At 36.4% G+C, this 27,804-nt stretch overlaps 1 protein-coding gene across 4 annotated transcripts in view; it reads right to left on the reverse strand.

Annotated features, from left to right (window-relative positions):
* Nucleotides 1-18,214, reverse strand: part of LOC129272662 (uncharacterized protein ZK1073.1-like) — a 34,507-nt gene extending 16,293 nt beyond the window's left edge. For all 4 annotated transcript variants that reach the window (XR_010295376.1, XR_010295377.1, XM_064108043.1 and 1 more), the window contains exons 1-7: nt 17,212-18,214; nt 16,399-16,516; nt 14,428-14,490; nt 12,911-12,980; nt 9,850-9,936; nt 5,620-5,706; nt 3,478-3,578 (exon numbers count right to left, since the gene is read on the reverse strand). Coding sequence is in view for 2 of the 4 variants with exons in the window: in XM_064108043.1 (XP_063964113.1) it covers nt 3,478-3,578; nt 5,620-5,706; nt 9,850-9,936; nt 12,911-12,980; nt 14,428-14,490; nt 16,399-16,481 (491 nt within the window). In the remaining 2 variants the exon portion in view is untranslated. The remainder of the gene's footprint in view (nt 1-3,477; nt 3,579-5,619; nt 5,707-9,849; nt 9,937-12,910; nt 12,981-14,427; nt 14,491-16,398; nt 16,517-17,211) is intronic.
* Between the last annotated feature and the right edge of the window lie 9,590 nt (nt 18,215-27,804).

Raw genomic sequence — 27,804 nt, forward strand, 5'->3', positions numbered from 1 at the left:
AAATTTATCAAAACTTTTACATATGGAAACCATGATAGTATGATATCCATCGCTTTGCAGAAAGCATATGGTGTACATGGTAAAAGGAAGGGAGAAATGAAATGCTGTTGCTTAAGGAATGTCTCTTTCGTATTATCCAGGTAAATCTGAACTATGAAACTTGACAAACGCGATCATCAACCCAAAGATTCGATCAACATTTTATCATATCATATCATTATATCCGAGAACCACAAATCTCCCAGTATCTGTTGACATTTTTTGCACATTTTTTTAAAGAGTTCAAAGATTTTCTAAAAACAGTACAATGTATCTACACCAAGGCTGTGTTCTAGGGTTTCCTTTGAAAAACATGTCTAATCTTATAGGCTTTCCAACTCCTATCATATGTTTATGATTTCGTCATCATACATGATGTTAATGTTGTAGCGTTATGGGCCGGGCCCATTATTGTGTGATTCTAAGGGCAAAGAAATGCCCTAGATTCTTGTTTTGTTTTTTTTTTGTTTTATTTTCTTGGGGGGGGGGGGGAGATGGGGGTGCTGGGAATATTACCATCACATTCTGTTTTAATTTATAGAACAAAGAAGATATCTGCAGGTAATCTTATTCAAGGTGAACTTAAGAGCTGAAAACATGTTTTTCAATTTGTGTCTGAAAACATGTTTTCATATCTTACAAATTGTAGCAAGGCGTTTGATATGTATCAGTCCTGTATCTGATTAAGTAATATCTTTAGGGGTAAATTAGAAGCACCAATGACGGGCAAACATGCCCCACTTCCTTGATCATATAAACAGAATCAATAGTTGATATACTTTGACTACCTTCTGTTAATAGGAGCTAGCTGGTAAAGAAGTTTATTTCAATCTGATTCAGAAAGCATATCAGATTGAATGAGTAACTGCGGGCTATGCCCAGATATAAAGTGAAACAAGTCCAAATAAAAAATGATAAAGGATTACTTTTATTTAAAAAAAAAAGAATAGATCTGCAAAAGCAAATTTGAGGAATTGGCAAAAATACATGTAGTCAAAATGTCCGATATATATTCTTCTTGCAATCCATAAATGATTACGTCTCACTAGATTTCATGTTATCATGTAATTTTCAAAATTTCAAGATTGTCACAAATCAAAACTACCTTTAAAGCAAGGTCTGTCACATCTGTTCCTGGTCACACTACTAATTGTTATTTGTCTAACGAACAACCTCTCTCTGGACTCTATTAAACACAGTCCATAATTACCATCGGAGATAAGAATCATAAAGTCTGTGCTACTTGTACACATGGGCGTATTTACACCAGCCAAATCATGAAAAATACATGTTGATCATTGCGTAATCATTACGTCTTAAAAGCCATATATTTTAATATCCATCTGTGCGCAGCATGCAAGACTGTGTTGTATGTACATGAGTACACTATATACAAGCCAGACAAATGGAAGGGAGGGGCCAACTAATAAGCAAGATATCTAGCCTACAAGGCAATTGAATAACAAAGTAATTTACTTTGAAGAGCAGAATACTCCATTTCCAGCATGTTATTTTCAGCCACAAATATTTCATGATCCATATTAAGTTTAAAATGTATAATTTAGATGAATATATATATATATATATATATATTGTGTTACATGTTTCTTTATTACATTTCAATTGTTATAACTGTATTTATGATGGATTTTGTCTACTGATTTGTTGGAAATGAGAAAAAATAAAAACTGAAACTGAACTGAGTAAAAGTACTTCAGATTCTGGCAATTATTGAAATTTGAATACTGGCCCAGGCCTGAATTATCATTTTATTGGACATTCACCGCTTACCAAACAAAAAAGAGGTCTTATAATCAGAGGCGAGCAACATTATCACATTTTTATTGAAAAAAAAAATGCATATCCACCTTGCCTCAGCTCCCTGGGATAAAAGTTCTTGTAATTTGCTTTAATGCTACAAATATCTCTGTAACCATGGCGATAACCATGGCGATATCCATGCAAAAATGGTGATCATACTAAGAAGTTTCTATCAATTTTCAGGTATTTTCTTCCAGAATTATCAAGAGCATTTGCTTTCACAAAGATAAAATACAAAACATTCTAATTATGCAGGTGTAAAAATGCCTGCAAAGCATATATCATTTATGTATATGGAGCAACAAGACAATGCAATCTTGACAGCAGAAAGGTTAGAAAACTAGAAATATCACTAAGGTGAGTAATACACCGTCCCCCATGCCGTTGCCATGGAAACAGAGTTTCAAACACATTTTGAAAATGGGTCTTGTATGTCTTTACCCCAGGTGAGGTTTCGTTTTCAGATGAGGTGCAGGAAAATTTATAAAAAACATTCTTTTTAGTACTCACCAAACCGCTCATAATACTCTCAAAGACCAAAGTCTTTCAATTTCTTATTCACTACAGGAAACTGAATATCAGAGGAGCGTGTCAAATAAAAACTATTCTTTTTAGTAATCACCACACCACTCATAATACTATCAAAGGCCAAAGTCTTCCAATGTGTAATTCACTTAAGGAAATTGAATATCTCAGGAGCATTTCATAATTTGCTCTCGGCCAATCATATGCGAGGATTTGCAGTAGCTTACGACATCTGTCAGTGAAAACCACTAGCTATTTATTTCGTGAAATGCTCCCTCTGTATTGTCCTTTTGACCTATGAAGGGATCCACCCCCTTGGGGGCAGTTTAATGGTGGATTATCAAAACAAGAAATATATTCAAGCAGAGGCAGTTGCTAGGGGAAGCAAGATGCCCCAAAAGGGTTTTAGGGTAATAAAGAAGAATCACCCAACACAGATCTCTCTCGATTCAATGCTATTTGCTCCTGCAACAATTGCTCCTCTCAAACTCCAAGATTAAGCCAAATATACTGTACATCAGAATTTCAAACTTCTACTTCAAAATTGGATCCTAAACAGTCCTCACCACATTCTGTACCCAAATCTCTATCTCAATCCTAACCATTACAATATATATTCAGAAAAGTTAGTGGTGGATTGACTGTTCCCGTCCTGAGCGAATGTCGCGTTACCTTATCGGTTCATCACTGGTAATATTCTTTCTTCTCTTTTTCAATACTTCTTTAAAAAAAAAAATAAGAGAGGGTCGTTATTTCCGCCCTGTCTTGCAACCCTTCTTCATTCTTATCGCTGCTGTTCTGAGAAAAGGTTCACTATATAATGCTTTCCTTTTTTAAATATCATTTCAACTTAGAGAGACAAGAACAAGAACTCTTTTCAACAAGCTCTTCTCCCCCCCACCCCCGCTTCCCATTTTCCACTTTTTTTTACTACATGGAAATCAAGGGAGTGTGAAGAGGGTTTAGGGTGCCCCCCCCTTCCCGTTTTTACCTTCTTTTGCACTACTTGAAAATCATGGGAGTGGAAAAGGGGGGGGGGGGTGCTCCCCCCTTGTAGCAGTGTCCCTGTACAAAGTTTGTTAATATACTCACTTGCAGAAGGAGTCAATGAAGAGTCCAAGATTATGGGCATTCATCATTTTGTAGAGGTTTTCATGGTACTGCTTCACAATGTCTACATACTCCGGTGAGTGCTACATCAGGATTAAAATAAAATAAAATAAAGTTTCAAAATTATCAAAATGCACGATACTTGAGATGGACTATCACGGGGGGGGGGGGGGGGGGGGGGTGATAATCTGAAGGGATTTGTAGTAGAGAAACGTTCTAGGAAAGATGAAAAGTCATTTGCAAGCAACCCTGTTGACTGGGTCCCAGAAGACAAAGGCTTTCTATCAATTGCAAACATGAATACGACCATTCTGACTGGAGAGATGCCAACCTGATCGAGAACATTTCAGTAATTAAAGGCTGAAAATCAGTAATTTCGTAAGAAAATCAGTATTTTCACAGACTTACCATAGGACAACACGTAAACTGAAACTTTAGAAATCAGTAATTTGCAAGAAACCACCAGTATTCTTTCTCATTTTTCAGAAATAATTACTGAAAGCCAGTACTACTTGGCAGCTCTGTAATGGGGTCTTCTTGCACATTTACTTGATAGGTGCTTTCTTCGAGATTTGTCAATAAAGAATATGTGTTGGTCAATAAGTTTCCAATGAAAAAAAAATAAGTTGAAAGTCTACCAAATCATTGGTTAGAATCAATCAATATTTGACCATTATTTTGGTCAGATATATGCATGTGTATTCACCAGCAGATTGGCCATTCTGACCAAAGCTTTTTAAGAATATACCCCCAAAACAAGCCACACTCTCCTCTCTGTGAAATGCAAATGTGTTTGGACAAATCAAAATTATTACAGTGCATTTGCAAGTTGAATTCAAATGAAGCATTATGCACTTGTGTGAACATGCCCATAGTCAAGTATCACTTCAGGTTAATCTTCCCATGGACCTATTACGAATGGACATTCAACGAATCCCCTCATTTGACCCAAAGACCGTCGCCCCTAATCCTTTTATAAACAGAGCGCTGGCAGCTGACACCCATCAAGCCGGTCGTAAAACACGCTCTCACTGATGGACAGCGGAAATCAATTGTACGCTGCTCCTACCCATTGCGATGTTGTTCGTTTACTTTATCAAAAGCAACGCACAGCAGCGAACGTTAGCGCTATGAAAATGATAGCAGAAACAAGAAAACAGGCGTGCATAAACGTATTTTTTACGTACATCGCTAACAACCGGAAATGAAATGCATTGACATCACCTTGCAGATCCGCATATCTACGGCAAAAAAGCAATTGAAAATTGACAAAAAAATCTGCGGAAAAACGTTAAAATTTCATCTTTTTCGGACAGTATTGATGTCGATAGTAGCGCTTACCTTCGGTAAGAAGTTGATTTTCATTTGGGCATAAAATTCCACAGGATTGATGAAATTTAACGGGATTTTTTTTTATGGACAGACGACAATCGCACATTATAGACAGCCTTAAATAATGTACTGAAAAACCGGATATGAATTGCGCATTGCATTCTAGGTAATGTAGGGACTTTCCCTATTGGCAATCGGGGCTACAACATGACCGTCTTTGGTCGAAAGAGGGCCAGTGATCGATCGGTGACGATCATCGGCCGAAAGGAGCTTGTGTAAACAATCGCCCCGGGCGGTCGTCGTAAAAACCGCGTAAAGAGAAAGTTAAGGGTTAGACAGCAATTTTGACAGCTGGAAACAGGTGGTGGTCATAAAATGCTCTCGTTGAATGTCCATTCGTAATAGGTCCATGATCTTCCTAACCACAGAGACCCTAATCTCCATGGCCCGTATTCTGAACTCGGGTTTAAATTAAACCCTGGCTTAAAAGTTGTGGTTTAACTATGGAGAGCCAAATGGAACACAAATCTCTATTAGTACATGTTCAATTTATTAACTCTTATGACACTCAAATCATTTACAACTGTTTCCGAATGATTACTGAACTATTTTCTTCGTTATGAAAAAGCACCCCCTCAGGAAAAATCCTAGATCCGCTGCCGAGTACAGACAGATTTGTCACAAAAATATGGACTCAAAATGATGCTCTTTTTCACCAATCGGGACTGTCCTTATCGAAACCGAACAACTGGTGGGTATGTTATGGTCGCAGGATATGTCGGGGATACTTACTGTTCGTCTACCAAGATGATGCCAGAGGATATACTTCTCAGCATTGGCTGTCATCTTATGACCATGTTTCAACTGCCATGATGCTACCTATACATAAGAAAATCATCAAGACACAAAAACGACAATGAGCACTTGATATTTCTTTGACAACTGAGATGTAGTCAAGGCTGGTTCTTCCGATTCACATGGCCGCTTGAGAGAACCTCCCATAGACTTTGTGCATGTGATATGGCCACGGGCCGAGGCCGGCAAATTTTGGCCTTGACTACATTCCTGGCATTATGGATATTGTTATCCAGCCTTTCTCCCTTCAGGGTTTTTCTCTACTCTGGAGCTCTAGTCTTATCCTGTATTTCCTTTCTTTCTTTTCACCTCTCATTTTCTTTTTTCCTGTTCTCCCCTTTCTTCTGGACTTCTCTCTTCCTTTTATTTTACTTTTCTCCAATTCCATTGCTCCAACCCTGCATTCTTCTCTTCATTCTATCTATTCATGCTACCTTGCCTGCAGGTATTTAGACCTCTTCAAATGAGCCTAACAAACTGTGTTATTGTAGAACACTACTGTTTATTCTATTTTCTTTTCATGTGTTATCTATTATAGAATATTTGCGTGTTTCAGTGATGAACTTTTTTTTCCAATGCTTGATAATGTTTTTTTTTTTTTTATCCTTTTCATCATTTTTTTTTTATTGCTCTAATCACAATTGATTTGAACTGAACGTAGGAATAAAATATCAAAAGATATTATGATTTTTTTTCACTACAAATGTGGATACATGTCAAGTAGTGTATAGAAAGACATCTTCATATTTCTTTCATCAACTGTAATTGAAATAAACAGATCTCACCAAGAGATGCTTATTAAGAGGGGAAAAATCAATAGACCACTTCTTGTATACTAATTGATTCTCATTAGTCCTAATGACCATCCAATTATCAGTTTAAAGGTGCTATACCTCTATTGTTACATATACCAAAGGGCATCCCAGTAGCGGACAATAGTCCATAACTAATGATGTGAGCAGGACACTGGTCATTGTCTATGTTAACAATAAAGTTATATGTGAATGGATTTTTTTTATTTTTTATTTTTTGCTCTTTGTTAATGAGCATGTCTTTGTGGAGGACTCTCTTTCTGATCACTGATTGTAGGTCTCATGAGATTGCTTGTTGTATTTAAATCTATTATCAACCCAAATTGCATACCATACACACTGTAATCATTAATTCACACAAGCTTTAATAAAGAGACTTTACACTTAAGAAAAATAGGTCATTGTTTATAATATTTGTGATTAGGCTATGATAAATCATTGATAATCCTCAGTTTCATTTTTTTCTGGGAAAAGAGCTCTCATGGATTTTTTTTTCCATGTGAGAATTGCAACATAGGAAATAGTCCGGTCACATAAAAAAGGAAACATCAAAGAATTCATTCTCATACCGTACAACTTTTCTGTGTACAGCAGATATTCAAAATTTATAGACCCATATTGAAAATATCTCAGAACATAGAATATCCTGGTGGCCAGTCAGCATACTCAACAGATTGAGTCAGTCCTCAGTAAGCAACTAAAAAACTTTCTAGTTGGCCTTAGTATGAAATCCCCCCATGCCGATATCTTTTATTCATTACTCTCTGAGCACTTCGCACCGCTACGAGAGTGCTTGTAAGTTCTTGAACTACATGACTGGTCTCCTGGAAGTCTACAGAGATAAGAATGGCCCATTAACAGAGACAGGGTCACTGCCGATCAGGAAGGGGAGGGGGAAATCAGGGAGGACAAGGAACAAGGGTAGGTCTGCCAACTGTTCATGTACGATCACTGTAGCAAGGGGATTCATCCTCATAGCCTCTGAGCAGTTTTTCAATGTTTGATGTGATCATTGGAGGTTTGAGGATGATACGGACTGCAATGTCTGCAGTTTAATGTGTCATACCACCATGAGAAACAACACAGATAGAGACCTTGGTAGTCTCCAGGGGTGGTATTCTGGAACACTGTCATAACTTTTGTCATTTATCTCCGAGATGTGACACCGCTATGATTGTCACAAATCGGTATTCTGAACATTGTCTTTTCCCTGTCATATCTCTCTAACTTCCCGCCCATCTTTTCGGAAGTAAACCATTCAAAGTCATCGTTAGTTCCCAGTAGGAGCACTTCTAGCCAATGGGAAGGCCCCGTGGCAGGTAGGGCGTATCCCCAATACAGTTGCTGGCATCGCGCAACTACGCGTATATTGGTGCGCTTAATTACAAAGAGAGACAGGGAGCTGGGAAGGATTTTAAAAGAGAAGTAGAAAAAGAAGGAAAACAGAGAAAAAAAAAGGGGGAATTAATATGTAGGGCCTAACTAAATGTAGCATGACAAAATAATTTTGAAAATTGTCATGGATGATGAGTGAAATTAATACCACAATCTAATCTAAATAATATTATATCCTTGACATTCAGTCGGCAGGGTATCGAGATATTTGGTACTAAGAGATATGACAAAATTTATGACTGCTACCCCCCTGTCATAACTTTTGTCATATCTTTTGCTTGTATAAAAGGATTACGCGTATTTAAAGCCGTGTATTTTTGGTGCCCGCTAAAGAGAAGAGACAAAATTTATGACAATTTTTGTGACAAAAGTTTTGACGTGCACCAGAATACCGATTTTGTCATATCTCTGAGAAAAGATAGAATATGGAGAAAAGACAATGTTCAGAATACCGCCCCAGGATCATCAGGTGGCAATAGGTCAGGTGGGTGTTTCATAAAGCTGTTCGTAAGTTACGACAAACAACTGGTGACCCTTTCTTGTAGTACATGATACACCCCTATGTAGCTGACGAAGCACATAAGAACATGTTCCAGTTGTGCGTAAACAGCTTTATAAAACACCTCCCAGGAAACTGTTTCATCACTGAATGTTCCTCCCTGCCACTGTCAATTAGGTCTTCACTGGTGCCACATCCTGTTACTCAAAACTCTAGGGATAATCTTATCGGTTGTGGACGCTAGGTCAAACCTCGGGTCATACACCAGTTGGTCTAGTACTTCCTCAGAGTCAAACACCAACACGGCTAAAATCGATGTGTATGTGATTTATATGGTTTACAAACGAGTTACATTTATGTGCATGGCATTTCGTGCCGAGCATTAGTTGGTCTTATACCCTTTGGTCTAATTGTCACTTTGTCTAATAAGCGAATGGTGCAATTTCCAAGTTTTCACCAGATTATTTCTTCACTCATCATTTGGGCAACTACCAAGTTTGCCTATCCAGTTCTATACAACCAGTAATGTTTGACCAAGTGTGCATCCATTGGTTACCAAACCATTGATCAACTCACACTATAAGGGATACAGACCAAATGGTGCAGGACCAAGTTGGTTTCTTAAGAAAACATGTCATGAGATCAAGAGGTCTTCACCATCCAAGGAAGGCTAGGGGTTGCAATCATACACAGTGATGGACCGTGACCTGGAGGAGACAATGATTGGAGGGGCACTGTATTGTTTGTGAACAATGCTGTGCCCCTCCAATGCTTTGTCTCCTCTGGGTCTTGGTCTGCCACTGATCATACATTCTGGTTCACAGGTGTGGCCAAGCCAATCTTAAATCTAAGGTTCAAGTGAGAACTTCAGTCTCAATTGATGCAGGAAGTCATCATGAAGCATATATCGCTGCAACATATGCTGCACATGTACACCCAAAGTCACAACAGCTTCAAAGACATTCATCTCCAGGGGTGGTCTCCACAAAGAAGCTGCAGACAAATGATGGTTTAGAACTCTAGCGACCCTGAAAACTAAGTCTGCTAAACAAATTCCTACTGTTTTGTAGGAACCAGTTTAAGACAGTGACTGTGAACATTATCATAGACTTGGTTCAATTACATGTACCTGACTTCACGAATATCAATTTGCTCTGATTTTCTACAGGTTTGTTCTACGCTAGATGATAAACCACACTTTAATACCTCATATTAAGTGACTAATCAGTAAAAAAGTGTTGATCACTTTCTACAACATTAACATAGAATAGCATCTTATACATGAGTTCAGCTACTCTTATAGAGACAGCAGCTCCACATGCTTTCCACCAAACGTAGCAAGTTCTTTGGGATATATTCATGACAGCAGCTGAACACATTTATAATAAATGCATGAATGTGGATCATGAATATTTTAATTGTAATTAAACCTGCAAAACATTTGACTCTATCGATATTTACCTTCTCGCTTCCCCACTCTGAAAAGCCAGCTGTTGTGGTGGTGCACTCCAGCAGACATAAGGCTAGTATACGCTTTGGATATTTCATCTGCAGGTTATAAGAAGCAGGGAAAAAAGAGATTTAGGGGGTGTTGCAAGAAAATATTTGCAATCAATGGCAAATATTCTGATGCAATTTTACAATTGATTGATTACTTTTAACTATAGCAAATCAGATTACACTTCTTGTGTCAAGAAGCAGATTAGCAATCAATCACAAATTTACAATTATAAATTACAAGAGATATAATTGATTCAGGCACCGAAAATACACTTGCAATTGATTGCAAGTTTCTTGCAACGCCCCATTAGACAGACAGAGCAGGGAGAGGTTTGGAAGGAAAACAAAATGTATGGGGAAGAAGGGGAAAAAGGAGAGTAGATTGTGATGATACAGGGGGGGGGGGCTCAATGAAGAGAGATGATGAGGATGTGAAGGAAGAGCAAGGAAAATAGGAAAAAGGGAAGAGAAATACAGAAAGGAAAATAAAAAGAGTGATAGATGAAAAGAACAAGACAAAGACATAGATGCAGAAGAGGGGAAGACATGACAATAGATAAAGGAGGAAGAATGGAAGAGAGAGAAAACGGTAAAAAGGGAAGAGAGATAAAGAAAGGAAAATACAAAGAGTGATAGATGAAAAGAACAAGACAAAGACATAGATGCAGAGGAAGGGAAAAGATATGAAAATAGATAAATAAGGAAAAATGGAAGAGAGAGAGAAAGACAAAGAGATGGAGAGAGTGGTTTCAGAAAATAAAAGAAGGGCAAATAGGAGAAAAAAGAGTAGAGATTGTGACAAAGGAGTGGCCTCCGAATAGAGATTAGGAATAAATTTTAGGACAAGAATGAAAAAAATGGGTTGAATAGAAATGGAAAAAGAGTGATCAAAGGAAAGAAAGAGACAGGGAAGGAACAGAAAAAAAGAGAGATTGAAGGAGAGGATTGAGTGAAAGACAACGTGAGAATATTATTAAAGCTAATATTTCATCAAAGTCCATTTTTAATACCAACCAACAACCAATATCTATAATAACCTGTAAAGACAGAATTAAGATAAGCAGATGCATATCTGATAATGTTACGCGTACTACTACACTGTACATGCTTTAATAAAGAAGAGCATATGAAGCAATGAAAATGACATTTGGCACAGTGTCGTAAATGACAAACACTCAGCCTCATAAATGTTCATCTTTGTTACTATTATCTGATCACGATGTCTGATCTTTCATTTCAAAAGCAAGGGAATATTGCCAAAACAAACGTGTAAACGATCATTCACTAGGAATGCGAAGGACTGTGTGCATTACTTTATATTGGAGGGGAGTTGCTCAATCTGATGGAGCTTCTCAATATAACAGATATTGCTTTTTATTTCATAAACTGTTTTATATACATGTACATTGCGTCCCAGAAAAAACGAAACCGAGATTAAGCGATGATTTATCATAACTTAATTACAAATACAATAGACAAATGACCTATCAATGTAAAGCTGAGAATCTCCTCTTTTATCTGATATTACTTAGTTTATTCCCCATTCACACATGAGTGAGCAAAAACAATTTGAAGAAAGGACACCAAAAACTCATTTGGCGGGGGGGGGGGGGGGGTATCTGAATTTCAAAAAGAAAATCACATGCCTAAAAAGTTCAATATCTGCTCTTTTATTTGATACCTTAATCACAAAAAATGGTCAAGAAGTAAAAAAGTTATGTTCCCTCGAAACAATGCTTGTATTTCCATAATTGCAATAAATAAACGTGTTTTCACCGGTTTCCCACAGAAGCTATCGCATGGTTAACAAAAGACTTAATGCATGGCTGATCGTCAACAAAACGGAGTGTCAAGTGAGTTTGAACGCTAGCCTGTAGAACCTCTTAATTTTATGATATTATTGAAATTCAAGCCTTATTTCAAATAACCAGAACTTTGTTATTTCTTGACAATTTTCTGTAATTGAGGTATCAAATTAAAGAGCAGATATTGAACTTTTTAAAAATGTGGCTTTCTTTTTGATACCCAGATAACGTTTTGGTGACGTTTTGGTATCCCCTATTCAAATTGTTTTTGTTCACTCATGCGTGAATGAGGAATAATCTAAGTAATTTCAGATGAAAGAAGAGATTCTAAGCTTTACATTGGTATGTCATTTGTCTATTGTATTTGTGATTAAGTTATGATAAATCATCAATAAACCTCGGTTTCGTTTTTTGTGGGACGTACTGTATATTTCAGGGGGGAATGTTCCTGACCAACGTAATATGGTAATTTGAATTATAGACTTTGATGCACTTATATTCAGCTTCAAAATGTTATTTTAGATATTTTAATAGATGCTAATCAGGGATTTTCCTTTTTAATTTCCAAGGGCTGTCAACAGTATTTCAGAGGTGAATTTGCGAGAGCCCCATGTAATTTCATTGTATGTTACTCTTTGAGTTTCAGTAATTTGCTAAAGGCTTTTTATTTTAAATTCATTTCGTAATCTTTTTTAATTTGTTGAATGAAATCATTGCCACATTTATAAGCATTTAACACAGTGAAGCAATAAGCAGCAGCAGTAATATCTTGATGTAAAATTATAGTGATTTCTCACTGAAATAAGATACCAAAATACCTATATACTTGCAATGATCTTTTATGCTGACTTTGCACAGCCAATAGAAAAAACGAAAAAATCAATTGTACACAATATGAAAAGAAGCTGAATAAAGGAATCTCATTGTGAAGTTCAAACCATTCAGACATTCCAAATACAATGTCTAGTGATAAATCTTTGTCAATGATAGCCTATACAGAATAGTGGAGATAAGAAAATGATATAAGTGAACTGTCATCAACTTTTCAAGTTCTTGTCCCTTTCCAGTACAAATATTTGAATAGTTGTGATTTTCAGATCTGGAAAACTAAAACCAACCATCAGGGAGTCTACATGTACATGTATTTCCCTGCCAAATTCCTAGACAACCATTTTGTGTGTGAACCATTCTGTATGAGAACATCAAGAAATACTTACGGCCAACCTGAGTAGAACGTTTGCACCAGCTCCTTCACCTAGTCCAATCAACTCACGATTCTCTGGAACTCTGAACATGACAGAAACAAATATTCAAAACATACTTTTAAATCTTCCAGACTTTATATTAATTGTATGCTATAAAGGAAAAAATCTAAATACTCTCACAATACTGCATAACTATGGTTGCTTTAAAAGGTAGTTCACTCTGACGAAAAGTTTATTGTAAAAATAGCACCAAAAAATAACTAAAAATAGCTAGGGATGGTTCGAGAAAATCCATTACAGGTTAAATAATTTTGGAGGTTTTTTTTTCTATTTGTGATGATAGATGTAAGCAGCTTCCCCACATATCAGGTAATATAAAATTGATAAAATGTCATTTCCTCGAAAATTTGAAAATGATTCTAATAGTGAACCTTCAGTATATCAACAGACAAATCATTTCACACCTGCTCCTGAAAAACAAAGTCATCATGAACCATTAATAGATTTGAAATTTATGCATTTATATGTATATTACATAAAATATTATGCATCTGCTCGTAAATATATTTATGACATCACTAATCTAAAAATTAAAATACTAATAACTTTCTTGATCTTTGATGGATTCTCTTTAAACCTTCACTATTTATTTTCTCTTTTTTTTCCTGGTATTTTTAAAACAAACTTTTTGTCAGGGTGAACTCTTTAAATAATTAATTGAACAAAATGGAGACCTCAGTATAACAGGAGTGGTCTGCTCCCACTTAAGACACGCATTGCATATAATCCAAAAAGATCTTGGCCCTGCCTTGCAAAGAGTTGCAACTGATCCCATCGATATCGACTATGGAAAGCCTGCAACCCCAATACCTCCAAACTATTTTGAAATACATGTATTTTGTATTCATATATTCATCACTGCCCTGACAAATCACAGTCCCAACGGGATAGTGTATACGCTTCCTACAAGAAATAATGACACTGGTGGATTTCCATAGTTCAGTTCGATTGGATCATTCATCTCTTCGTAAGACGGGGGCCCTGAACTTCTTGGGTCAAACTACACAGTGCAATGACCACCTGTACAGTGGCTGCACTGAACAAATGGAGAGCAAGTGTTCCTTCCTGCAGTTAACATGTTTTGTGGTTGACTTTGGTTTGTAATTCAGGTTTGTGATTCTTGCTTCAATAAGATATTCCCGTAAACCCATCCTACATGAACATTAAGCGTAATTAAAAAATGTTACAAAGCATGAAAATTAAATGTGTTTCGTGGGGGCGTTTTTATTTATAATTAATTTGTTTCATTCTTGCTTCCAACAACTGCTTGAACTTAAGAGTGCATTGGGTCACATTTTCATCTGTTATTTTTATTCTTCCTTTTTTTTTTAAATGCTTCGACATAAATGTGTTTTGCAGTTGCATTTTAATTTGTAATTCATGGTTGTGATTCCGGCGTGAGAAAATGGCTTGAATCCACCCTAAGTGTAATTCTAGAAGGTTACCACAAGGGAATGGAGAGGACTTACCCTAATTCTTTGAGGATTCCCGGAATCTCATCGGCCAGCTCTTGCATCTTTGGATACCTGTACCTGCATGGACGTAAGTGACACCAAAGGAAAATATTAAGATACTGTACGTCTGGCAGTCTGGCTAATGGTTACTCTCATCGCCACACACTGCATGATCACGTCAACAAACCGACAGGGATGGATTTCATTTTTACCTCTTTTAAAAAGGAATTCTTTGATTTGAAAGAAGATTGTTCAAATAATTAAAGAGTGGGTAAATATCAGACATATCTGGTAATCTTGCTAGGGGTGGTGGTATACAAGTATTTACCATATACCGTATCCTCTTGTTTTTATGGTCTGTATCTATTTGATAAATCAATGAACATAAATATTTGCTACAAACCATGTGTATTGGGACAACCAAAAATAGGGAAAATTATAAATGAACTCCTATCCACTGCTACAATATAATAAATCCAAACTGTCACAAAAAAAACAAATAAATTATCAGTGCGTGTGGAAAATGTGTTTTCCCTTTTCAATAAATCACTGTGGTTGAGATCCTGTGAGTTAATACGATATACGTATACATGATGTACACTCTGAATACATGTCTCGGATTCTTTTCACGTCATGATACACGTAATTATTAAAGATGGTGCGATGAAGATGCACTTAATTTTTAACTCAAATGGTACTGCCTTTATTTCAAAATGATTTATAGGTCTACAATATAAAGTAAATCAACATATTAAGAAGTAAGATGCATGTATGGTAGACTTGAGAATACTTTGATCGAGTTCAGATCCTTCCCTCAAACCTACATGTATATTATGCAAATCCCTATCCACTCCCATGCCTTTTAATCTCTGCAAACTGAAAGGTTTTTATGGATTTCTATGTTGTATGTCCACGAAATCAAGTACATGTGGATTGGAAAGAAAAAAATGTGTATCTGGTTGACTCGCTAGTGTTTATCACAATCATATCTCTAGCATGTGTGTGTATCTGTATAGTGTTAGTATTCAAACAAATTTGCTGAACTCACAACTCATAATAATGGACATACATTATATCTAAAGCCAGCAAGTATTGAATATGTTCAATATCTAGTAGTAATTATAAGTCATAGTCTTTCGTAAACCCTATTGTGCCCACATCCTTCCAGCCATTGCAACCCTGGCTTGAATACCATGGCATAGCTTCTAACTCTAAATAATGGTGAATTGGGGCATTAGAACAGCGAAATCAGCTCAAACATTGGGCGACAGATATGATCTTTCAGACTTCAGCTCTCCATCAATCGCAAGGGGTGATAACATCTGAATGATATGTTACTGATTACCACTGGTGACTGATAGAGCTATCCATTGCAAGTGATGATTAACCTTTCAAACCACCATACATCACTTGGGTCATCTGCAGCAAATTATGGATAGAATCTTGCTGAAGAAAATTTCACATTCTGGAGTGGGCTTTGAGCTCACAACACATTGATTACAGGTTCAATTCCCAGGCATCGGCATATTTTCCTTCAGCAAGAATTCATCCACATTGTGCTGCACTCAATCCAGGTGAGGTGAATGGGTACATGGCAGGATTATAGCTTGAATGCACCAAGAACTGCTGATGAACCAGCAACTGAGGCTAAAGCTGGTGAAATAAAAATCGCATGCCGAATCCTTTACCCACATTGTGCTGCAATCAACCCAGGTGAGGTGAATGGGTACCTGGTAGGAATTCAATCCTTGAACCGCAGTGCGCATAACAGCTCCTCTGCTATCAAAAGCCAGGGTAATCATGCAGCATTTGTATAGCGCTTATAGACTTCTGATAAAGTAAGTGTTAAGCACGATATAAGCAAGTATAATTGTTATCCTTTGGAATAAATCTAACTGTCATTATCATCATGATTTCACAACATTTTTTAACCCTATGGGATACAGGGAAAATTCAGTTCTTGGCAGAATGTATCACAGAACTTACGCGTCAGGGAGCCTATCGGCATTGTCCTGTTGGCCGGGTGCATTGATATGGATGAAACACACTTTACCGACCATCGGGGCCATTGCTTTTGTGCTGATAAACTTGACCCATGATGTATCTGTAAAGAGGGTGAATAAAATAATTATTAAAAAAACGATTCAAAGGATGGGCTAATTTCAAGAAAAAGTCAACATTTCCAAAATCTTAAATCGGCTACATTTCAAATCTAGATCAACATTTTGGATTAAAACTCAAATAGAAGTTCATAATTGCAAACAGGGTTCATAGTCAACCGAAAAATCTGTCAAATGGTGTCCCTTTATCGGAGAATCCGAACCATACGAAGAGGGATATATATATGTGACTAAATTATTATTTTTTACTTATTTCCAATTTCACAGCAAACTATCGCTAGTTTTGTAAAACTCTTTAATGGATAATCTGAAGGTTGATCACCATTTGACATCAAATTAAAAGAAAATTGGCAAATATAAATATAAGTTGCAGGAAAGTTAGAAACAATTGTAAAATTTGCGATGCAGAACAAAGTGTAATGCAACTGTCCGCAGTTTTTTTATCCACAAAAGATTTGTATCATACATTCTAGTTTTCATTATTCGCTCCGGGAGGAGTCTTTAAGACAGGCTTCAACTGTCGATCTACACACGTATGTACATTTTACAATTCATCAAACAAGATTTATGAGTATCAATTAGCTATTGTTGAGATATTTAATGTCTGGGATATCAATACAGCTGTCAACTGAGAGAAGATTTGAGCAAAATCCATAAACAAATGAAATGTAGTACTTACGATTTAGTCCGATGTCGTGGAATGTGACAACAATATGCTTTTGGTGTACTGGATCACCCTGTAACAAAACACATTAAAAAAAAATACAAATGATAATTCAAAGCTTTAATGTATGTAACAAAAGAAACAGATATAATTTTTTTTTTCTACATATGTATCTTGATCCGGTGCGTTGGCTCAGTTGGTAGCATCCGTCTCACAACAGGGAGGTCAGGGGTTCAAACCCTGCTACCCTGTTTGGCGTTAAACGATTTAAGGGATAGAGCCTCGTCGATCTGGCGCTGCACAGCGGCTGCTGGGCCCACGATCAATTGGGCAAAGCAAATTTTCGGAGTATTTCATTTCATGTCTCTTTCGAACAATTAAAAAAAAATTATGGATTTTCATCATCATCAATTTCTATCTAGCCAAAGGCTACGAAAAATTTCATTTGACTAAATGAGGAAGAAAAAAACGATAAAAGCATATTACACTACTCAATAGAAATAGGATCTGAAAAAAAAAAGATCTAGTCTCAGCAGTAACATTTGGAGGGGTGGGGATATAAAGGGCTCCATATATGCACATAGGCCCGTATTCTGAAGTAGTCCTATTCTGAAGTCAGGTTTAAGATAGACCAGTCTAACTCTGTGCTAAAATTTATGGGGAGCCACGAATTAAAAAATTCTGTTTATATTGTATATTTCTTATGTTTACTATTTTGTTTCATTTTGCTTTCATAACAAAGAAAAATACTACAGTTTAATACCATTCCAAGACAATTATTAACAATTTGGATGTAAAATGAGTTAATAAATTGAATGTGTATTGTAAGGGATTTGTGCTCTAATTGGCTCTCCATAGTTAAACCACAACTTTAAACCATGGTTTAATTTAAACCCGAGTTCAGAATACTGGCCGTTGTCTGTAATTCCATAAAGTTATATTCACAAGCACATTGCGAACAGAAATACATAATAACTACATGTAGTCCAAAATTAGAATGTTTATTTTATTTTTTTTGTATTAAAGTCCTCAGAGCTTGGAATTTTAACACAGGAACTGTACGGCTGGCTCTATTATCCATAATCACAATGAAACAATAAATTTGTTTGATTGGCATTTATACATATATGTAGGTATACAAACATTACAGGGCAGGGCAAGGCCGATGTCTGTGATGAGCAGGATAATTTGTAAAGCACAGTTTTACATGAAGATACATCATTAAATTCTCAAGCACTATATAAAATAATTTTTGCTTGTTGTACCAAATTTGAACCATACTTTGATAATAGCCCTTTGCTACGCTCTGTTAATTCTATTCATATTTTTTCTTGGCTGGAATTGTGCTTAGCTTTGCATAGTACTACGAGTAGGTCACAAGGTCTAAATTGATATCATGAATATACAGTTATCAGGAAGCAATGCTTTACAGAAATGCCAGGAAGGAACAAATGTCGCTATTGCTTTACACATATTAATTTCAAATATCATGAAATTTTGTCAAAGTTTCTTAAACAAAACCTGCATGATAAATAATGTAAAATTTTCCACTTCGAAAATAAAGAGAGATTTGCTAGATAATCCAATATTTGTATGGAATTAGTACAAAGACAGGTGATACAGGTGTTATACATGTACCTTTATATGGTCCCAAATACAAAGTACATGTACATGTACAACTTATCAAAAGCAATAATGTTTCATAACACTACATCTATATAATCATTTTTATAAAAGTACATTTTTCAAATTGTATTTTGCTACAGGAACCTCACAAGATCCTTCATACATTGTAATAAAATAAGCACATTTAAAAATTTTCTTCCAATTCTTTCAAAAGCTACATCGAGGTTAGTCAGAATTTCTGAAGGCTCTATCAGGGTGTTACCCGATGACCAAGACAATTACTTTGTCATTGATATTGTGAGCTTGCTACCCGAGAATACACACAGTAAGGTCAGGAGGTAATAAGCAAAGTGTAAATAAAGTGTACAATGATCCTGGGATGCCAAAATTCGTATGAAAAATGGATAAAACATTTTTTTTTAATTTGAGGCGGACATTAATTTTCTGGAATAGACAATGTGTATAATACAGGGCAAAGGGAGGTTTCTATTATGAAACTTGCAGTATTTTCATTTAAAACAAAACAATACAAAAAAGGTAAGATTTGGCATAAATCTGTGCTGATAATATGCACCAGCTGTAGTGATGAATTCATGTGTCTAATATAGCCAATAAAATTTTGAAGCAAAATACATCAAACAGGCAAAATCAGAGAAACAAAGATTTTTAAAGAAGCTCTAGGAGAAAAGAAGGTTTCTGAAGTTTTTCAATTTGCATTAATTATAATCCAGAGTGAGTAATTTTCATGCGAACGCATTGCAATTTGCTTGCTCCACATTTTTTAAAGAGTGCATTAATTCTTTTGTGTCGGACCAGGTTTTCACTTTAGGATGTGCAGAACTAAGTTGGGGGTTTTTCTCTTATGACCAAAATGCTATAAATCAAATTTGGAAAGCAAAATTATTCTGTGATATAATTTCTTATCATTCAGTAGGCCTATTTCTCAATATAATCTACATATATTGACCTGTAGTTATCAAATATAGGTGGGTCTACCCATGATGAATATCTCTTGAGATCACATGAATTTAATTGACATCATATATTAAAGCTACTGTGGGCCTATCAAAATCATGCATGTGAACTTCTCACAATCTGTTTCTGAAAACCTATTTTGACCATTGACGATAATTATGCTCAGGAAAGATTCACTATAAAAGTCAACTGTACATCAATACTAAACGAAAAACAGTTATAGATGCTACACTTCTTCCATAACTTTTGCTATTTCATAGTTGTACTTGTTGTATCTCCGGGATATCTGGACTCTGGGGGAGTAATTTCTTGAACAGGAAGCAAAAACTATATACCCTCAATCAGAAAATTTCAAGACTTTCATATTTGCAATTACTTCAGAACTGGCTTGAAAAAAAAAAGAACCACATTCAATTTTCCTGCTCTACATTTCATAATGGATTGTTTCTTTGAAACTACGATTACATCCCCTCAGCGAAAGTGTGTACCTTGTTGTGTATATTACGACATCTATCAATTTGCTAAAGGTTAGTGGTTGTTAATGAAAATGTCAAAGGATTTGGAGGATTGCAGATGAATATCGCTTTGAAGCTCTGAGCTAGAAGTAGCCATTGTAAAAAAAAAACTAATTTCCCTTATCCGAATCTAGGCACTAATTTTCATACTCCATGTTTTCCCCCACAATACCCTCATCCAAGTATTTGAACCCACATGGGAAGTGACCTTTCATGCTGACTTAAGGTTTACAACAGGGACGTCACCGCCCATTCATCACAAGTGGCCGATATATGCAAAACAACACTAAGTATAAGATCTTTCTAGTTATTAATTGAATTAAGTATTGTTTTTTGAAAATGTTAGTCCTCGTTTGTACAACCAATTATTCTATCAAAGATTCTAAAGATTGGCTTCACTTTTTATAGAATTTGTGAATGTTTATTATAATAGTTATTAAAAGGGAGATTACAAAAAAAGTGAGTAAATACTCATCATTTTATGAATAAAGAGACTTGCTTATTGAATATTTTCCATTAAAATGATTATTCGAGTGAATTCACTAATTATCCACAAGCAGGTCTCATGAATTTAAAGAGCAGTGACCTCTTTACCTACACAAAAGCTCAGACATCTGACTGTTTTTAGCAAACTCAAAGTGAACGTACAGAACCTATGGTTCATGCATATAGTATGGCAACAGCAAGCTCACTCATTCTTGTGTTGCATACCAGTAATGTGGCAGGCCTTGGCCAATGGAGCATTTACAAGAAACAATACTTTGACTGACTACATGTATTTGTTATAAACTACTGAAATCCTTGCATCTGATTGGCTTAGAGCAAGATTGTCAGTGAAAATCCTTGACAAAATGCTTCATGAAAGACTTCCCAGGTGGGTGTTTCATAAAGTTGTTTGTAAGTTAAGAGTGACTTTAAAGGCGGTGCTGCACCAGCCCGAGTTTGCTCAATCTCGAGATTTAAGCCCGATCGGCCCTCTTCGCAATTAATCTCGAGATGCAAGAAACCACGTCTCCACCATCGCAAGAAAGAGCGATTCCTGCTCGAGCGAGGCATCGATGCATTGTAATCTGATGCCGTGAATAAATAATCCTGAGTGCGTCTGCACCTGCAAATTAGCGGGATAGTTCGTAAAATAGCGTTATTTTGCAAATAATCCCAAGTTGACTTGGGAATGAAATTTCAAGATTAATCCTACGAACTAGCGCGATAATTGCTTCTCCATTACAAATAATCCCGAGATTGTTCAGATCGGGATAATGTGCCGGATCAGAAATAGCGCGCTAATTTGAAAACTCGGGCTGGTGCAGACAGCCCTTAAGAACGACTGGTGATCCTTTAATATGCGCTAAACCATCGCCAATTTATTACACCATTTACTGCAAGAAGGGATCACCATTCGTTCTTAAAGTCTTACGAACAGCTTTATGAAACGGTGCCCTGATCTATTTTAAAAAAGATCTAGGATACAGACCTCATTTAGCAGCCATTGAGTTTAGCATTGTGGGCCATACATATACATGTAGTGTCACTTCTGTGTACCGCCTAAAATCTCCATACTCAGTAACTCTGTACTTTAAAGCAAAAACCCAAGCCCCCAATGAAGGATCCTGATCACAAGTTACATACAGCAGTTTAACAACCAAATCCAATCAAGACCACTGTTGCTGCGCACAGTGTTCAAAATATCCACTATCAACTTATCAGAATCATTGCTTGAAATTGTTGAAATTTGCAATTTTTAAACTGGAAATATTTTTTTATATACAGAACCCTTGGTAGTGATCTATGTTCACTGTTCTGTGGAGTGTTTCATAAAAGGACTTGCCGGATGTTTTATCCGACAGTTACCATAGCAACATTGCCTCTCAGCCAATCAAAATGAAGGAAAGTTGTCGGATCTGACAACCATCTGACAACCTGTCGGATGAAAATGTTGATGAAATACTCCCCCGTTGTCTTTGCAAGTTTATATGCATAACTTTTTTTTTACAATGACAGGAAATTTCCTTGGATGCATACAGGGATGGGGGTTTGTGGCCTTATCGCCCCCAAAACACTCCCAAGAGCCGTGGAAAACAAAAAAGAGCCCCCGAAATTCACACAGGTTCAAATGTAAAATGTCATATAATGTAACATATTTTGGCTGGTTTGCTGAAAAAAAAAAGATGTAGACTTCAATATGTTTTTATTAATTTTCACCCAATGCTATATATCTGATTCTCAGTTTATTCCCATCAGCTATTAAAAGTTGAAATGATAATCATGTTACTATAAATTAATATCCAATTGCATTTATTTGGCCTATATGTACATCTGTTAAAATATTAATAACAATGGTCACAGGAACATAAATTCCCTCCCACTGATAAGACATGGAAAGGCCACCAGACATGCACTATAGGTATTGCATAACTTACAGCATCTTTGTGAAACACCCCCCCTGGATATATAACATGAGAATCAATGATAGAGTCTGGAAATGAAGACTAGGTTACACACACACTTTGGACCCTGGATGTGTAATTTACATTTCCTTATCATCAAAGGCTGGCTATTATAAGGGGGTTTCAGACCGCCTCGAAGTTCGTCAGTTCCAGGTATTCTCTGATCGGGAAATTTACCCCGATCAGAAAATACCAGGTATTTTGGTAATGTGAAAGCAAACTACTGTAATTTCCCCGAAAGAAAATACCCGCTAAATAGTAGGTACTTGGCGAAATTACGAGAACTTTCGCTGGGATTTTTCCAAGGTCGCAGGTATTTTGGCAATGTGAAAGCAATTTACGGGAACTTTTAGCCCAGCGTGTCGTTGGGCGCGGGCGCCGTGGGTGGCTGCTGGGCTAGTGGTCTTGAATCTCGCGCCTTGCCTGCTTATTAGACCATACTGCGCATGCTCCTAACTTCAGGAATTTATCCCGTAGAGTATGTTTCAGGGCGGTGTGAATGCAGGAATAATTAAAAATTTGTATTTTCTAGCCTAAAAATGTTCTCGTAATTTAACTGGGATTCTTGTGATCGAGGCGGTTTGAAACCACCTATAGATACACAACAAAGCAGTTGACCTCACCAGGACACTGCAAATTAGACAGGAAATTATGCATGGTCTTGACTGAAGATGAGTTGATTCATGTTTACCTACAGGTGAAGTGGTGTACGTGTTTTATCTACTGGTACCAACAACCTCCATGCTTGGGGCTATTTAGCTCTGTGTCAATGCATTCATATCAGGTTCAAAGCCAGCATGAAGTATTGTCGGTTTGCTTCGTTCAAAAGACAATGTAGGCCTTCATGCTGTATTACTGAAAAGTTCAAAGCGTAAAAAAAGACCTAGATACAGTAGGTTTCTCACCATGTCTCTTCCTTTAATAATCAATTTAGTTTCATCATCTTTTTTTTTTGTAAAGCAAACAAGTGCACGATCCACCGCAAATTGTAAGTGTTCATGAAATAGTATGCCACAGATCTACTTTAGTTTGAAAACTGAAGTTCGAAGAGTTTGATATCTGTTTACTATTGCTTTGTTCCGGCAAACAGTACAGGTTTGACCTGAAAATATATGGCTACATGTATCCAAATGTGACATCATTATGATTATTTCAATTACGACTTTCCCCTTTCGTCATTCTCATCTTGAGAAGCCCTACATGTTCTAATACGCATAGGCCTATGAAATGCTCTTCAGTGTGACAGATTCAATAAGTGCTGGAGTACTTCACTATTGAGAATAAAATTATGGCTAAAATGGCTAAAAATATATATGGTTACATAACTTACAGCTAATGTATATGATTATTTCAAGTTGGACTTTCCCTTTATAACAATTCTCTTGTGTCGAAGCCCTACATGCTCAAATACGCATACTTCAAGACATGCTCTTCAGGAGAACCATCAATTTGCGACAGATTCATTATGTGCTGGAGTACTTCAGGCTAAAAATACTCTGCAAACATCCATTCTCTGCGGGGAATCCATCTCATTGTACGCTAACAGCAGTGTTAGTTCTGGCCCTTGAACCTAGTAACATGATGACAATGGAGGGTTGAAGCCACCTCCCACCTGGAAGAAAATGTAATTTGGAAGCACGGACACTCTCAGTCATTACATGCAATCAAAGGTCTAGATGGTTAGACTATTCAAACTGCTCCTGTTACTTGTTAGAAGCATGTCTATAGATATTTTGATAGTAATTTGAATCATTCATATTTATTTCCATGAGCAGCAAAAGCCAGCATGGTTGGAAATTTGGCAAAAATAATTATTTGTTGGTGTTGAATTGATTAAAATAGTATGTCTTTCAAATTTGACATTTCAGCTTTAAACATTTTTAACAGGTATTCAAATTTGATTCAGGCATGGTGGCTCAATGAATGGGAGGTCATGAGTTAGATTCCCAACTGAGTCATACCAAACACTTTATTATAAAAACGGAACTTTCTGCCTTCTAGCTTGGTGCTCAACATTTCGAGTGGAATAGGGTAATAGCGATGTTATTATAGACGGGGCTCGCTGTAAGAGTAGTTTTATAACTGAAGTGGTTGGTTACCCTGGGGAAATTAAAAAATTACTTCACAAGATAGCAAAATTTTCTCTTCACATACATAAACCACCTCCCTGATGCAATGCAATGTACTCAAATTAAGAAAAAGTCTGTGCCTTAAAGACTATTCTGAAGATTGACGAGGGTCTCATATTTGCCTTTGATGGCGACAGTTTCCCATACATTACTCCTCCTCCTTGCTAATTGGTCTGTGTTATTAAGTGACAGTGTGTGGCATGTAGTGTGTCTTGGTATGCACTGAAGACTTTGCTTCACGAGATACAAAATTTCAATACAACATTCAGTGCTAACAAGTGACTTTTTTTACCAGAGTAATAGATACAGTTCAAGGGCAAACGAAATCGACTTTATTTCAAGTCTGCATTAAAAGACAAGTCCACCCCAACAAAAAGCTGATTTGAACAGAAAGAGAATTATCAAACATGCATAACACTGAAAATTTCATCAAAATCGGATGTAAAATAAGAAAGTTATATTTTTTAAAAGTTTCGCCTAATTTCTCAAAACAATTATATGCACATCCTGTTCGGTATGCAAATGAGGGGACCGATGACATCACCCACTCACTATTTCTTTTGTATTTTATTATATGAAATATGAAATATTTTGATTTTCTTGTCTTTGTCATGTGAAACAAAGTTTCATTCCTCCCTGAACACATGGAATTCCATTAATTTAACATTTTGTGGTTCAAGCAAGGGGGTCCTAAGTGTCAAATTCATCCAAATTGAAATATTGTATAATTCAAATAACAAAAAACAAAAGAAATAGTAAGTGAGTGACATCACTAACTCTCTCATTTGCATATCACTAAGTTGAGCATAGAACTGTTTTTCGAAAAATAAGCGAAACTTTAAAATGTCATAACTTTTTTATTTTACATCCGATTTTGATGAAGTTTTCAGCGATATTCATGTTTGATTTTTCTCTATTTATTTAAATCAACTTTTTTCTGGGGTGGACTTGACCTTTAAAAGATTGGAGACATCCCCTTTAATTTTTTTTACACCAATGACATAACACAATTAATTTACATTTTCCTTCTACCTTGTACTAACCACCATTGTTTCAACTAATATTCTGATTCAATCAAGATATTCTTTATTATAAATTCCACTCCACTCCAATTAAAATAAAATAATTCATCTTTCATACACTGTAGCATTTTACATCACAGTGTATGTTGTGTATATTACCCATTTTGTGACATTAAGAAAAACTTAAATTTCAAAACCTTCTCATTTTTACACATCAGGGTTTTTTTAGGGTTTTTTTTTTTTACATTGTTACTGCAAGATGCTATTACGATTCTTCTTGATTTCCAGAGTGAGCTCAACTGGCTTGGGTGGACTTGACCTTTAAGGGGTCTACGAGTATCTATAAATCACAAGCGATCTGAAGGCAATTCAATTTACTCGACATCTAAATGTACAAGTATGACAAACAACCCTCCACAGGTTCACTGGAGAAGTACTAGGAGAATTAGCAGTCTTGTGAATAAAGAACAGAAAGATTGTGAATCACTCAAACTTTCTACGGAAATAATCTTGTATCTGTATAGCACAAATATGAATTCATTTACCAAAATAGGAAGCTTTTTTTAGGATACCACATAAAACAACCCCTATTAAAAAGTAAAACATTAGAATGAAGAGATAAAGATGATGATTATCTGCTTGTTATATATATATATATGAAGTTTTTAATATTATCATGCCTATTACCCTAATACTACTGTAGATTCTGGATTGCTCACATGCAATGCATGGACATCTTCCACTCCCTGGGGAGTGTTCCATTCACTAAACATCTGAATGCAGAATGTTATGCAAAAGGATGATGACGATGAACAACATTTGTATATAGCCCAATAAAATTGCCACATTTGTATAAAAAAAACATTCAAAGGCAACAGCTTCCCAATGATACATAGGCCCATGTCACACATTATTCACAAAGTTGCTGGAAAAAATAGGTGCCTTTATACATGTAGTTCATATTTAAAGGTCCAATGTTGTTACAATCATACATATAGCAATATCACCCCCCCCCCCCCAGGTCAAACGACTCAATTGTCCGGGGAGGGGGGTATGAAGGTTGAATAAAAGATGACTTGGACAAATTACTGCCATAATAACATCAGAAGAAGATAACGCAATGAAAATGTATCAAGGTCAAACATACATCCACACTGTTATTTTCTACAGGTAGGTCTTGAAAGGGTTCCATGACATTTGCTCCAGCGACAATTGCTCCACAGTAAATTCAACACACTTTATTACACTGCATGGAATGACCAACTCAGTCCCGGACTGAACACTATACCCTATCCTAAACCTGACCCTACACCTATAAATATAAATCCCTATTGCAACCCTAACCCCATATCTTAGACGAAATAAAGCCCGGAGCAATTGTCGCCGGAGCAAATGTCGTGTCACCCTTGAAAGATGTGCCATTGGTAGGGAAGATTACAGATCCTTGCAGACCATGAACTTGTTCTCATCTACTATTCTTTATAAACTGGTTTCCCCTAAACCAGTTAAGGAAACCAGTCTAGAAGTGTGTTTTGCTGGCATCCCCATCACCATCTTCTGATCTGGTTTCAAGAACCACTAGAGAACATATTGTAATTACACTTAAAGGTTTTATCATCATCACTTCGCACCTTCAAGGCCTGGGTGGCTCCATCCGTTTTCATCCGCTCCAGACAATGGACAAAATGGGCGAACAATGAAATCACAGTCGATGGATACAGAGCGTATGAAACACGAATCATGCAAAGAGTACAAAACCGATACATAACATTTTCCAACAGATGGCAAGAATCTTTTCCGTTTTACATCCTCTCTGCATCCTTAAGTGCAGTGGGACCAAGCCTTTATACATGTACATTGCAGGGAATAATTTTCCTGGTATCGCATCACAATT

This window comes from Lytechinus pictus, chromosome 12, assembly GCF_037042905.1.
Source record: "Lytechinus pictus isolate F3 Inbred chromosome 12, Lp3.0, whole genome shotgun sequence".
NCBI lineage: Eukaryota > Metazoa > Echinodermata > Echinoidea > Temnopleuroida > Toxopneustidae > Lytechinus > Lytechinus pictus.